This window comes from Dermacentor albipictus, chromosome 8 (genome assembly GCF_038994185.2).
Source record: "Dermacentor albipictus isolate Rhodes 1998 colony chromosome 8, USDA_Dalb.pri_finalv2, whole genome shotgun sequence".
Taxonomy (NCBI): Eukaryota; Metazoa; Arthropoda; class Arachnida; order Ixodida; family Ixodidae; genus Dermacentor; species Dermacentor albipictus.
Genome location: NC_091828.1, coordinates 131,430,171 through 131,444,002, shown reverse-complemented (window position 1 = coordinate 131,444,002; position 13,832 = coordinate 131,430,171). Strand labels below are relative to the sequence as shown.

General features: G+C 43.8%; 1 protein-coding gene across 1 annotated transcript in view; it reads left to right on the top strand.

Moving 5' to 3' along the window:
• Positions 1 to 13,832, top strand: part of LOC135896981 (dual specificity mitogen-activated protein kinase kinase 4-like) — a 69,224-nt gene that overhangs the window by 31,216 nt on the left and 24,176 nt on the right. Inside the window, exons 4-6 of the mRNA XM_070524471.1 lie at positions 966 to 1,029; positions 2,342 to 2,455; positions 9,327 to 9,446. Coding sequence (XP_070380572.1) covers positions 966 to 1,029; positions 2,342 to 2,455; positions 9,327 to 9,446 — 298 coding nt within the window. The remainder of the gene's footprint in view (positions 1 to 965; positions 1,030 to 2,341; positions 2,456 to 9,326; positions 9,447 to 13,832) is intronic.

The following is a 13,832-nucleotide window of genomic DNA, read 5'->3' as shown; positions in this document are numbered from 1 at the left end:
ACCGCTTCTAGTTTTCTTTAATTTACGGAAAACTCGTTGCCTTCTCCATCATTGGCAATGTCGACAAGTTAGTGATCGAACACTAAGGTGTGAAAGGGACGATCACATATTCCAGTGGAATTGAGCATATTGGAAAATAAGTATTAGGCAAAAGTGGATTTAAGGCTATTCTTACGTCTCTCTCTCTCTCTCTCTCTCTCTCTCTCTCTCTCTCTCTTTAACTGTCGTCATAGTCATCATTTTCAAAGGACATTAGTTTTCACCCATGTGACAGTGCACTGTGGTAATGACATTAATCGCAACAAATGCCATCTTTTTTTTTTGAAATTTTACTAGATTTGCTGTGTGACAGGGGTATTGTTCACACTCACAAAATTAACACATTGTTTCATGAGCACGTACTGAGACCTTAGTGCTAGAGCTAAGTTGAAGCAGACCTCTTGTTAGTAGTGACCACAACATAAGTACTGCATTGTTACAAGCAGCAGTAAAAGGAATAAACACAAGATAAAAAAAAATCTAACGCAAAAGTGACTACAAAGACGCTAGGTAAGATGGTAATGTATGTTTAAACGATGAAGTAATGTACAATTGCTCGCTGCTGATGGGTTACGACTTCCAGAACAATATGAAGTTTGGCAGGAAATTTTCTGTAATGCGTCCTTAGTTGAAGCAGCAAAAATTTATTCTGTGAGGCAAAGCAGGCTGAACTTGATTGAGGAAATTGCACATGAAGAATTACGGGGATAATTTGCCATCAACAAATTTATGGCACCAGTATACTATACCAAGATAGCATTTTATTATGCTAGAGGCAGAAAGCAACCTATATATGCATGAAGCATAGAGTAGGAATCAGATAAATAAAAAGTGAATGATATTACCTTTAATGCCTGTTTATGTATGACCTGCATGTTGCTGCAACTGTTTGTAGCCACAACACTAAACTTCATCTTCTCACACAGTGAACGGGTATGGTTGCCACCAAAAATTCACTCATCAGGAAAGCTCAAGATATCACCTGAAGAGGTGAGTACTACATACCTACCAGCTTTTCTGATTGTCGTAGTGACACCAATAATTTTATGAACATTTATTTTTTGTTTAGTTTACAGTGAAATTGGTTTTTAACTGACACAAATACAGTCACTGACCGAATTTGCTCTGTGGAATGAATGTATGATGGCAGATAGGTTTTATAGTCTGCACAAAGAAACAGAAGAGTGAATGGAGCATTCAACTTCCAACAATTTTCGTTTTCTGAAATGACTGACATCAAAACTATAAGCCATGCTTTAACAAAACCAATCCTGTGCTCATCTGTATGATGACTGCCAAAGTTCTGGCTGCCTTTCCATGAATATTTAATCGATAAATTTCATCAACACACACACACACACACACACACACACACACACATATATATATATATATATATATATATATATTAGTAAGAAATGTAATTACACTAATTAACTTTTTAATTACTTACTCTATGCCACATATTTCAATCTATGAATTATAGCTGCTGAGATTGCACGGCGCATCCACGTGGAACAATTTCTCTGGACAGCGCCAGTTCCGAGATGTTAATTTTCAAAGTGTCCGTCGAAATGCATTGGTGTTCCAGTTACTTTTGTGCTTCAATGCTAAAGCGGCTGTTTCTTAGAAAATTTACTGGAATGCCAATGCATTTCGTCGGACACCTTGAAAATATCTTGAAACTTGTGCAGTCCAGAGAATCCGTTCCAAGTGGATACGCCTTGCGAACTCAATGGCTGTAATTTGTAGAGTGAAATATGTGCGCTAAAATAATTAATCAAAATAATAATTAGCGTAACTATGTTAATTATTCAATTGAACATTTTGATTTCTCGTAGAAGTAGCGCGAGTAATTTATATCGAGATTATATCGAGTAATTTATATAAAGGGTTAGAATTGTGCTATCTGCCATAGGAAATATTTAAAAACTTCGGTGCAGCTAAAAAAACACCCGGTATAAATACACACAAATCACTCTCAGTAACTCTAGAGGAGATAATGTGTTCACAGCATCTTTAGAAAAGCTCATCATTCTTTTTGAACTAATGGTCTTCTTGTGTAACAACACAAGACAACAACAGTTCGATGTGATTTTCAGCAATGTTTTTTTATTTTATTGGTTTTGACTAGTATATTTCAAATTTTAAAGTTAGCATTTCTGGTGAATGGTACCAGAAAAGCCAACTCATCCAATGAGCAGGGCTCATATCATCGTTGCTGTGTTGAGCAAATCTTATTGCATTGGTGATGGTGTAAGAAAATAGTTTTCTTTTTGTTAAGACATGGTCCTTGTTGCAGGAGTACGATTTCACCGCAGAAGATCTGATGGACCTTGGTGAGATTGGCAGAGGTGCATTCGGCACTGTCAACAAGATGGTTCACCAGAAAAGCAACCTGGAAATGGCTGTGAAGGTTAGCTTGGTGCATTGTGTACCTTTCAGAGGGACCCATTCTTTTCCAGAACCCTCTGTATAATTTAGAATATTCACCATCCCAAGCATTTCCTTATAAAGACATTTGAATCACAGCCATGCTGATTAACTGCAGTGATTTTGTCTGGTTGATCCTTTTTAATTCGGGTCCACGTTTCAGGGATGGAAGTGCTGCGCCAACTTGTGCCAAACCACTAATTTCGAATGAAGTTGCCAAACTTAGCAGCATGTGCGTGTCTTGTGGCAACCCCACAGCCATAGACATGTGCTGGCTTGCACATGTGCTTGCAGATGTGGCAGATTGCCTCTGAAACGGAACGTGCAGGCTGCATATGCACTCAGCCACGCTGGCACCCATGTGCAGCCACAAAAGAAAAAAGGAGGTGTTCTATGGAAAAGAAGTTGGAAAAAGTTATATAAAAAGTTAAATACTTTGTTATACAGAGAATTTCGTTATATTGAAGTTCGTGGTGCCGAGATTTAACTGTACCGATGTCATACAGCCAGTTTCGATCGAAGGTGGAAATTTCTATTCAGTACGGGCTCGATTGCAATCTAAAGGGGCTGTGTGACCCCCCGTATAAAGGATAAGAAGCAGTAGTGCCATCAGCTAAATTTCTTGTGTTTTCAAACTTTTAGTAACCGCTGCATGCATGAGGGCTGCCGGTTAGGGATGGTAGGGGTCGAATTAACCGAAGCAGCATGCTTTCACATTCAAACTAAAAAACCTTGCTTTCCAGAGCAATGTGTGTATTCTCGCTGGGACCTTTCAGTGCGTTTAAAGAAAGTAGTCGGAAAGCAGCACTGTAGCTCTTTCAAAGGATTGGCATGTACATAATGGCGCATGCACCAGTGTCCATTAGGCCACAAACACAGGAATAATATGTTTGATGTGCCATGTCACATAGCAACAAGTTGCTTATAAAAGCAAGTGTGTGCCACTTTCTCACATTTTTTTCTTGTGGCAGCTAGCACATTGAGATGCTGTGTTAAAGTCCAACCACTGGCATACGTGGGCGTGCCCTAATGTGTCAAAATTGTCAGTCAGGAACTAGCTGACATGTTGCTATGCAGTAGATTTTGCCTACTACCGATACTAGAATGTCATGTAACGCATCACCGGCATCCACCAGTCAGAGGCCATGATGCCTTCAGCTGCTATATGTATGATGGCCACCAATGCAAAGACGCTGACACCAACAATTGTGCGAGTTCTGTGGATGCACGACATGCGCGCCAGTGTTTCTGAACGACAATGCTGTGATACTAGGCCGGCAGTGATGCGACTGACGATCGTGGGTGGTGGCAGTGCAGGAAGAATTTGGGCCGAGTTTGAATGGCGCCGACAAATCCAACCTGCCAACTGTCATTATGCTGATCTCAGTGTGATCGTCTGCTAAAAAAAGCACCGAATTATGATTGCCGCAGCGCTTGTGCTCATTCTACGTACATTTTGTTGTGCTAGAAACAAATGAAAACATTCTTTCAAAGGTTGCCGTCTGATAATCGGCACGCGCGTACTACCACCAGTGTTTTTTACATTAAGCGTAGGCATAGCACAACCGTCCAGTTCCTAATCAGCGAGTGAACGAGCCCAGCTGAGAAACTCTGGTGAAGGAAGTCATTTTCGGTTTTGTTGGCGCTGCAGCGATTGAAATATGGCACTCCTGACTTCGTGTGGTTTGTGTTGTGGTGAACTGTGTGGAACTTCGTGTGGTGAACCGTGGTGTGTTTTGTCACCTGGTCTCAGGTAACTCAAGTTTAATGGGCTACCTCTGCACCATTTTCAGTTGCAAAAATAACTTTCGAAAGCGAAAGACACTGCAGTCGAACACACTTATAGCAGTATTCAAGTGCCATGAAAATTTAGTTGTTATAATGGATAATTGTTATAACCTGGTTTCATGAAAAAAAAGAAATAAAAATGGGAGACGGCATAGCTGTTCTGAAAAAGCTGCAATGGGAGGCCAGTTCTCCTCCCCACCACTTTCATCGATCCGGCTTTTGATTGTGTTAACTCATTTAACTGTTTAACTCTGCTTCCTGTGCGCTGTGATCGCGTGTTAATAAGCTGCGGCTGTGGGTGTTCAAGAATGGCGCTGCTGTAACAACTGCATACAGGAGTCACGGGCTGCAAGTGCCATACGAACTCCACCGAGGCATTGCTTTGGTGGCCCCAAAGGGCACCTTTTAAGAAATGTGGGAGGATGGTTGCCGTGGCAGCATCTCAGCTTGAGGAATCCAGAAGAAACACTGGGACGAGATCACCACAAGCATCTTGCCACGTACTTCCCACTGGCTTGCACAACAAAGCCGCATGTTCGTCAGCCTTGCTCGCTTTAAGCGAAGTTTGTCGACATCCTTTTCCAAGACATCTAGGTGCTTCACGTAATGAAGCAGAAGGTCCTTTGCGAAAACAGTCCCATGAGGGACTGAACCATCTACAGGACCTCCCGCAGGGCCAAGATGGAGGTAGCCTTCCCTACTGCATCAGCGCTGCCGTCATGGCCGCCACTGCCGCTGTCCGATGCAAGCACGTTCGCGACAATCGCCTCATCACTTAGAAGCACTTAGTTTCCAAATCTATAGCAGTGCGCTTTCTTTTCACCGGCAATGTCGTGCATTGCCAATGGTCAGCAGGTGGACCAGCCATGTTCCGTTCTGGCAACGAGTCAAACGAAGCTGAGAAACTATGTGGCCAGAAATGACTTAGACGAAACGAACAAAGAAAAGCTTGAGCAATTTAATCTATCAGCTTAATTGCGCAGAATGAAGGTCGAGCGAGCAATCTGGGGGCAGCACCGTCAGCGTAGTTGGGCGGTCCATTCGTTTTTCGGAAGGTGGCGCAGCACAAAGCTATGGGCACAACCCATTCGTGTTCCGAATGGTGGAAGGGCACGAGGCTGGCACGCATCTCTCATAGAGAGGAGCGCACAGCGGCAGTTGGGGTGGCACGCGATCATGCAGCGGCTTGCATTTCACTTTTTCTTTTTTCTTTTAAGGATTTCGCATTCTATTACCTCTCTACCCCAGCACCCAGCAGCCAGACTTCATCGTTATAACCGATAGTGCATCATGGGGACATTGTATTAGGGAGGTTATTTCTCCATAAAAAGCACACAAAAGTTGACGGTGCACCAGCTTTTCATCGTTATAACTGGTACAGTCGAACCCGACTATATTGAACCCGGTTACATAGAATTATTCTATACATTGAACAATTTCTGAACACGGTGTAGTTTCAATGACTATATATAGCAAAAATTATGCTTACAACGAACAAAAATAGCAGCGACTTCCAATATATCGAACATCAAGCAGCGGAAAAGTGCCCCCCCCCCCAGAAGTTGGCTTTCCCTCGCTGTGGCAGGGAAGGCAGGCGGCGCGGCTCCATCCAATTGCTCTCCCTGCCGTGACTGCGCTTCCTCTGGGGAGTCGTCGACACCCCCCTGTAAAAAATGATCCTGGCCCGCCCACAGAGCTTGCTCAGACAACCAATCGGAGGCTCTTGTGCCTTTGTCGTGAAAGATGGCGCAAGTGCAAGTTGTCTTGCTGCTTTTCTGGTTCATTGTGTTTGTGCCTTGTGGGCCTTCTCCCGCAGTGTTGCTGTGATGAAGTGGCATAATTCGCCTTTTGTCGTGAAGCTCGAAATCATAAATCGGGTCAGACGTGGTAAGAAGTCTGATGTCCCTGCAGCGTGCAAGATTCCGAGGAGCACCTTCTGCACGATCTTAAAAAATAAGGGAGAGATTAGGGCTAAAGCGGCCAAACTCGCAGCACCCGACACGTACTCACAGCCGCGCTCAAGTGGTTCATCCGAAATTGCTTCAGACATGCCAGCCTCTGCATGCTCAGTGATGACTGTAAATTCTGATGAATGCGACGAAGCCATTGCCGGTGTTGCCCAAGTTTAGAGTGAGCTGTCAGAATTTCCAGAAGCTGTTGACAAGTTTGTGAGTGCAGATGATGGTGTCGCGACCATGGGAGAGCCTGAAAACGAAGCCTATATTGCAGACATCACACCGAGCACAAATAAAAGTGGGCACAATGAGGAAAGCAATGACAGTCCTTTGCCCACATCCACCGAAGTGATTGGTGCACTCGTGCTCGGTGATGACAGTAAATTCTGGTGAATGCAACAAAGCCGTTGCTGATGTTGCCGAAGTTTGGAGCGAGCTGACAGAATTTCAGGAAGCTATTGACGAATCAACAGTAGACAAGTTCGTGAGGGCTGATGGTGTCGCGACCACAGGAGAGCTCGAAAACGAAGACTACATTGCTGACATCGTACCGAGCACAAGTGAAAGTGGGCACAATGAGAAAAGCAACGACGGTCCTTTGCCCACATCCTCCGAGGTGATTGATGCGCTCACACTTGACCGGTGCGTCTGTGCGAATGTGGAAGGTTGCGGCCTCAGCTGCTCCGACTCCTTAGATAATGTGGAGAAGTGCGTGCGTCGCAGGCAGCAAAATTGCCCGACCAGAAGAAAATGCAGGACTATTTCATGCGAAACTCAGCTAGTTTCATCAATAAAGTGATTTTATAAAGGGTATGTGCTTTTATGACATCCAATTATTTAGCAGGCTTATATCGGATTATGCTCTATATCGAATTGATAGACGTTTTTTTTGTGATACTGATATAGCTGGGTTCGACTGTACATACTAGTAGAAGCCAGTTAGGCGCTCTCTGTGTTGACCTAAGTAAAGCATTTGATGTAGTTTGCCATGAGCTCTTTATTACAAAGTTCACGCAAATGGACTTACCTCCTTCCGTCGCTGCCCTGGTATCAAATTATGTAACCAGCAGATCGTGCTTCGTTGGCATTCATGGACACAGTTCTATTAGCTATGAGGTCACTAGCGGAGTTCCTCAAGGATCTCTTCTTGGCCCTCTTCTCTTCGTACTGTTCATAAATGAAATTTTGTCAGCAATTTGATACTTCATTTCTTCTATATGTCGATGACTTAAAGCTATTTAAGACTGTCAATGGTGTTCACGACTGCACTGACTTCCAAAAGATATTTCTGCCCGGTGCCCATGGCACCCGACGCGTACGCACGGCCGTGTACGAATGGTTCATCCGAAATTGCTCCAGCCGTGCCGGCTTCTGTGTGCTCGGTGATGATTGTAAATTCTGATGAATGCGACGCAGCTGTTGCCGAAACTTAGAGCGAGCTGTCAGAATTTCCGGAAGCTGTTGACAAATCAACAGTGGATGAGTTTGTGAGTGCAAATGATAGTGTCGCGACCACGGGAGAGCCCAAAAACGAAGCCTACATTGCCGACATCGTAACGAGCACAAGTGAAAGTGGGCACAATGAGGAAAGCAACGACGTTCCTTTGCCTAGATCTTCCGAAGTGATTGGTGCACTCGTACTAGTCCAGTGCTTCTGCGCGAATGCGGAAGGTTGCAGCCTCAGCTGCTCCCGACTCCTTAGACAATGTGGAGGAGTGCATGCGTCGCAAGCAGCGAAGTTGCCCAAGCAGAAAAAAATGCAGGACTATTTCATGCGAAACTAAGTTAGTTTCATCAATAAAGTGATTTTGTAAATGGTATTTACTTTTATGACATCCAATTGTTCAGCAGGCTTATATCGAATTATGCTCTATATTGAACTGACAGGCACTTTTTTGCGAGTGCGATATAGTCGGGTTCGACTGTAGGACATGACCTTTACACAGTGAAAACATTTTTAACAATTCACCAGCCACTCAATGTGAAGGCTTCCTGATGCAGTGTTGATGCCTCAAAACAACCTAGAAAAATAAATGAGGTGCTCCATGGGCAAGAATACACCAGAGCAAGAATTGGGTGGAAAGAAGCTTCAAACTTGGTAAATTTTAGCTGTTCTAAAGATTTTTCAATGATGCTTTGCACACTAATTTCTTACATAGTTTGGCTGTGCGATGAGCCACCCGAAATAAACCCGTACGACAGCTTTTGATATGATATGGTGTGGTCGTGCGGGTGTTAGCAAAGCTATCTTGTAGACATGTTGATGCGAACCCTGAATGCAAGCACAAGCGCTGATGTCGATATCTTGTGCACCATTATTACTTGAAAGGTTTAAAAAAAAGTTGTTGCGCGATGCATGCATTGATTAACCAAATGTGTTTTTGTTTTTTTGTTTTTATCTAGAAGGCCATACAGACCACTAATGTATTGTCTCAAGCTCACTTTACAGCAGGCTGTCTTAGGCCAGACTTAAACGGTCTAAGAGCAATAGTGCACCGCAGTTGAGGACTGAATATGAGTGAGCGTCGGCGCGCGTCTGAACTTGTATCCTGTGGTTGCAGGCCCTTTTAGTCCAACCGACGTGAAGCAACACATTGGCTTTCTGGCGCACACTGATGTGTGCCAGTGGTTGGGCGTTTAGACTGCACGAGCTTTGCAGTCTGCCCATATTTTCCAGTCCTTTCTTCACAGCACCTAGCGTTATGTAGATGTGTATAATTGTACTGCCTTTGGGATCATCTGAGGTTGTAACGGAACAGATTTTAACATTTAAAATATGTTATGCCATTGCTACCATACTGTTGTCACCATCATCAGGGTCTTCCTGCTGACATCACACAATTGCTCACCACACTGGTCCATCTGCTAATGTTTTGTAGAATTCTAACCGACACTGGATAGCAAGCTAGTACCACCTGCAAAATTCTTTATATAACATAGTTTCCACAGTGCTTGGAATCTGCGCGATTTTTTAGCTTTGTGTCAGGAAATGTTTTCTGTGTATTCTTGACAGTATCATTAGGGAATTGAAAGTACACTAAAATTGTGTCAATGGGAGCTGAGCATTGTGCCTGTTGGCTCACTGTGTGTTCGATGACATGGTTGTTGCAGCGCATCCGTTCCACGGTCGACGAGAAGGAGCAGAAGCAGCTGCTGATGGATCTCGAGGTTGTGATGAAGAGTAACGACTGCCCCTACATTGTTCAGTTCTATGGGGCCATCTTCAAGGAAGTAAGACACCTGGCTTTTCAGACAGCCTGGTCTTGTTCCACTGCATGCATGTGTGTAGGCATCTGAAAGTGGGGGAGGGACCCTTCCACCTTCAAGATTGGTGTCACATCGCTGCTACAGTCGACTTCCGTTAATTTGACCCTGATGGGACCTGCGGAATTGATCGAATTATCCGGCAGGTTGAATTAGACAAGATGCAGAAAAAGACGTCAAAACACACTGTTGATTCATTTGGCAGTATTTGCCAGGATCAAGCGCATGCCCACTTTCTGTGTCTCCAAGAAAGTAAAACTAATGTACAAGTGACAATAAAACACCTAACAAAGTAGAAATCTAATGTGCACCAGATTATTTAGTAAAAAATATGGGCAATGGTCTAATATGGGTTGTACAGCAGCGGCCAGTTTCCAAAAGTCAGCTTCGCCGCATGGTGAAAGTAAACTTTGCCGCGATGCAGCCATGTTATGCGGCAAAGCATACAAATGCTACGAGCGGTTTTATACTCGATTTTTTAGGGGGAGAAAAAAAATGGTGCGCATTAGAAATGCACTGCTAAAAGTGCCACGCAAATTGGGCCTAAATAGACATGCTCATACGTGCTGCATCAAATAGTTCCTTTTCGCTTAAATTGTGCTACACCTCGTCAAGGCACACATAAACACGCTAACCTTCCAAATCTACACAACAGGCAGAATTGTAATAGTTCTGAAACCGAAACTCTGGGCATGGTATCCTGTCCGTGTGGGCAAGCCAAGCCAACTTTCAGTCCTCAAGCCACTGCTAGCATGTGTGTGGAAGTATGTGGGTGTGGTACCTGTGACGATGGTGACATGCTCACCTTCTTTGTTAAAAAAAAAATTAAATTATGGGGTTTTACGTGCCAAAACCACTTTCTGATTATGAGGCATGCCGTAGTGGAGGACTCCGGAAATTTTGACCACCTGGGGTTCTTTAACGTGCACCTAAATCTAAGTACACGGGTGTTTTCGCATTTCGCCCCCATCGAAATGCGGCCGCCGTGGCCGGGAGCCTTCTTTGTGGATGACGACTTGCAATGTGTATAATATATTGCATAATATTGACTCAGCCTAGTGTGAGTGCACGATTTCATGGTGCGGTGTTTCTTCCTCTGACCACTGTGGGGTTCACTTCATGTCACCACCTCAGTAGCTTCTACAAGCACGCCTGTCATTCGTTCTGTCTGGTTGCGCGCACCACTATTTCCTCGTTTCTTCGCCACCATCTTCTCCACATTTGTGGTGTGCCATGGTTGCCACACTCCAGATGCTATGAATTAACCAAAACACGGTCAAATAAGTGAGAGCTTGACTTTGGAATGCTGCATATGTTTGCCTGTACCGGACAGTGAGTCTGATTTTCTTAACAGGGATCGAATTAATGAGGTTTTAACAGTAAATAATGTTTATATCTTATGAGTATACTATGCATCTTCTTTTAAAAAGGTATTGTTGCCTAGGTAACAATGTAATAAAGCTGAGTGGTTTGTGTGAGGTTGCATATCAGCTTGCATAATCTGAGCAGCCAAGAAAGCCAAGCTTTCCAAAGACCCATTGATGGCAGTGGGTCTTGTCATCTGGCAAAAATAGTCTGGCAAAATAGGCAGTCTTGGCAAGATGGCAAAAATAGGAAGCAGATGCCAACTAAGAGATTATTTTTTCCTTTTTTTTTCCAACTGACGTGTCCCCACACGGGAGCCTTGTTCACTGTAATATATGTTGCTATGGCGCAACCCGCTTACAGGTAAATTTGTCTAAGGTCCATGTGAGTCAGGAATAAACAGGGAATTGAATAACAGGGTTTAGTTGACATTTAAGCTGCTATTATAATAAAGCAACGGATGATCACAGCTGAAATTCAGCATTTACAGTCAGATCAGGAGGTTCCAAATGACAGTTCAGAAAAATACAAACATCTTCAGGGTGTCTACCAACGGGGAAAATCGGGAATTCTCAGGGATGTTGAAAAGTCTAGAAAAACTCTGGGAAAACTGGGAATTTGCGCCTCTGTCAAAGAAAATTAGTAGTAATCTTATTGAAAGGGTTGAAAGTCGCGGTAATGCTGGCTCGAGTAACACACAGGAATCGCAATGAATTATCTTTGACACCCTGTCGTCAGCTAGAGAAGTTGCCAGTGTACAGTCAACGACCGACTTTCCGGATTCCCGATAATTTGGACGGCTTTGCGGCACCACCACGTACCCCATAAAGCCAGTGTATCAGAACGTCTGAAATTTCGGACGCAAGAACCCTTCGCCATCCGATTTTCCGGACTTTTTGCCGTGACCGCAGGTCCGAAGCGGCATTAATCAAAGCCACCACCGCTGCCATTTTGATTACGTCGCCGCATTGAACCGGTGCTCTCGCACGCAGATCAGCTGGCAGTCATAGCCACCACTGCAGCAACGCTAGGCCTAGCTGCTTCGACGTTCGCTATGAAACTTCTTGCTGTTGGACGCCGTGTTTTTTATTGAAAGAAGTCACTGCTGTCAGCAATGGCACCGACTCTGCCTTTGTGGTCCTCACGATTGGCTTAGAAGCTTGGAAAGTATGGTGCGTTGCGTAATGGGGGGGGGGGTCCGGTTCTCGAAAGTGCACAGAAATGTTACTTGGTGAAGCGTATGCAAAAATATTGCAGTGAAGCATAACAAGCGTGGGAAGGGGCTATTGCCACGGGACATAGTACGTATTCCTTAATTATACACGTGTGCACCCGATATCTCCTGTCACAGTACAAGAACCGATATGCCTAATACGTGTACCAACAGGCCTTCAGAGCGTTTTCGAATGTGCCTGTTCTGGTTTGAGCCCTTAAGGGCATTAAATGACATGCATTTATTTTTTCCAACTGGTCGGTTTCTCGGACGTCTTCGCGGCCCCTAGGAAGTTCGAAAACTCGGACATGGACTGTGCAACTGGCCAAGAAGATGCTTCAAGTGGTTCGTAGGGCGAACAAGTGGCGGAATGAGGACAGGAACAGAAAGGACCTATGCATTGAGGAATTAATGGGAAAGGAAGCGTGCTGCCACTGTTTTTAAGGAGCTTCAGCTCAAAATACGGAATGTTGGCTGATGCCAAGATGCAGACGTCCCCCCTCATCAAAACCAAAATAAACTCTTTAAAGCAGTGAAACACAACACTGAGGCGATGTGCGAAGGCTGAGAGTATGTCAGGACAGTTGAGGTTGACTTACAAGCTGTCGAGAGAGAATCTCAATTGTGACAAAGTTTGGGTCTCGTATTACTGAGCTTGCTATCAGTTGATAGAAATAGCTCATATTCGAAAATTTTCCTTCTGTATGCACCTTTTTTTTATTTGTATTTGAGAATGTCCGGCTCGATTTGCCATTTTTTTTTTTTTGAAGACATTTTATTTGCTGTGCATTTTACTAACCCCTCCCGTCTATCTTCTTTTTGAAGCATAACAGCAAGTCGGCCTAGTTGGAACAGATTAATTTTTTTTAAACTTGTTGTGTGCAAAACAAGCAGGGACAAAGAAAAGGTGCAACAACGACGAGCGATTTCCAACAACTGGTTTTATTTTCGAAGAACCACCTGCTTAAATACTCACAGATGTGCGCGATCTAGTCAACAGAACACGCCTATAGCGTATATAACAACACTTGTGACAAAATGCCGCAGATCAGTGCTACCCAGCCAACATTAGAACAGCAAAGCGCATAAAACAAGCACTTAAGATGAAAATGCGTTAATGATATGATGACAGAAGCGAGTTCTCTTTATCCAACAATGAAATAGAAGGATGGCTGATGCATTTTTCCTTTAGTTTTGCAATTCAGTGAGCTTCCACAATTCCTTTTGCGGTTTGATTTCTCAATATGTCGGTGCTTAAAAGACAAGATGAGCAAGCATGTTCTTGACAATGCATTGCCAAATGCATACTAGTGCGACTTTTCAGGCTAGACAAGTGTTCCCTTAGTCTCGTGTTAATGCATCTTGCAGTCTGTCCTAGGTACACATGACCACACATCATAGGAATCTGATACACAACGTTCTTCGCGCAATCTATAAATTGGTTCTTGCGCGGATGTTTAACACTACATTCTTTCTTTGCATCGTCCTTACTTTTGAACTTACTTTTACCCTATGACACATGCTACCTATTTTGTTTCTAGCCAAAAACACCACTTTTACTTCGTAACTCCCAGCCACCTTTTTAAGTTCGTGTGAAAGGCCGCACACATACGGAATCACTGAAACTTTGGCATCTAAATCTTTCTGCCTTTGATTCTTTGTGCATAGTTCTTTATCCCATTTAAGTTTTTTCATTAGTCTGTCGCCAAAGCGAACGCTGACCTGTGCCTGACCCTGAACCTGGTAGAGCTGCCCAAAGTAGCTGTGCAGCATCA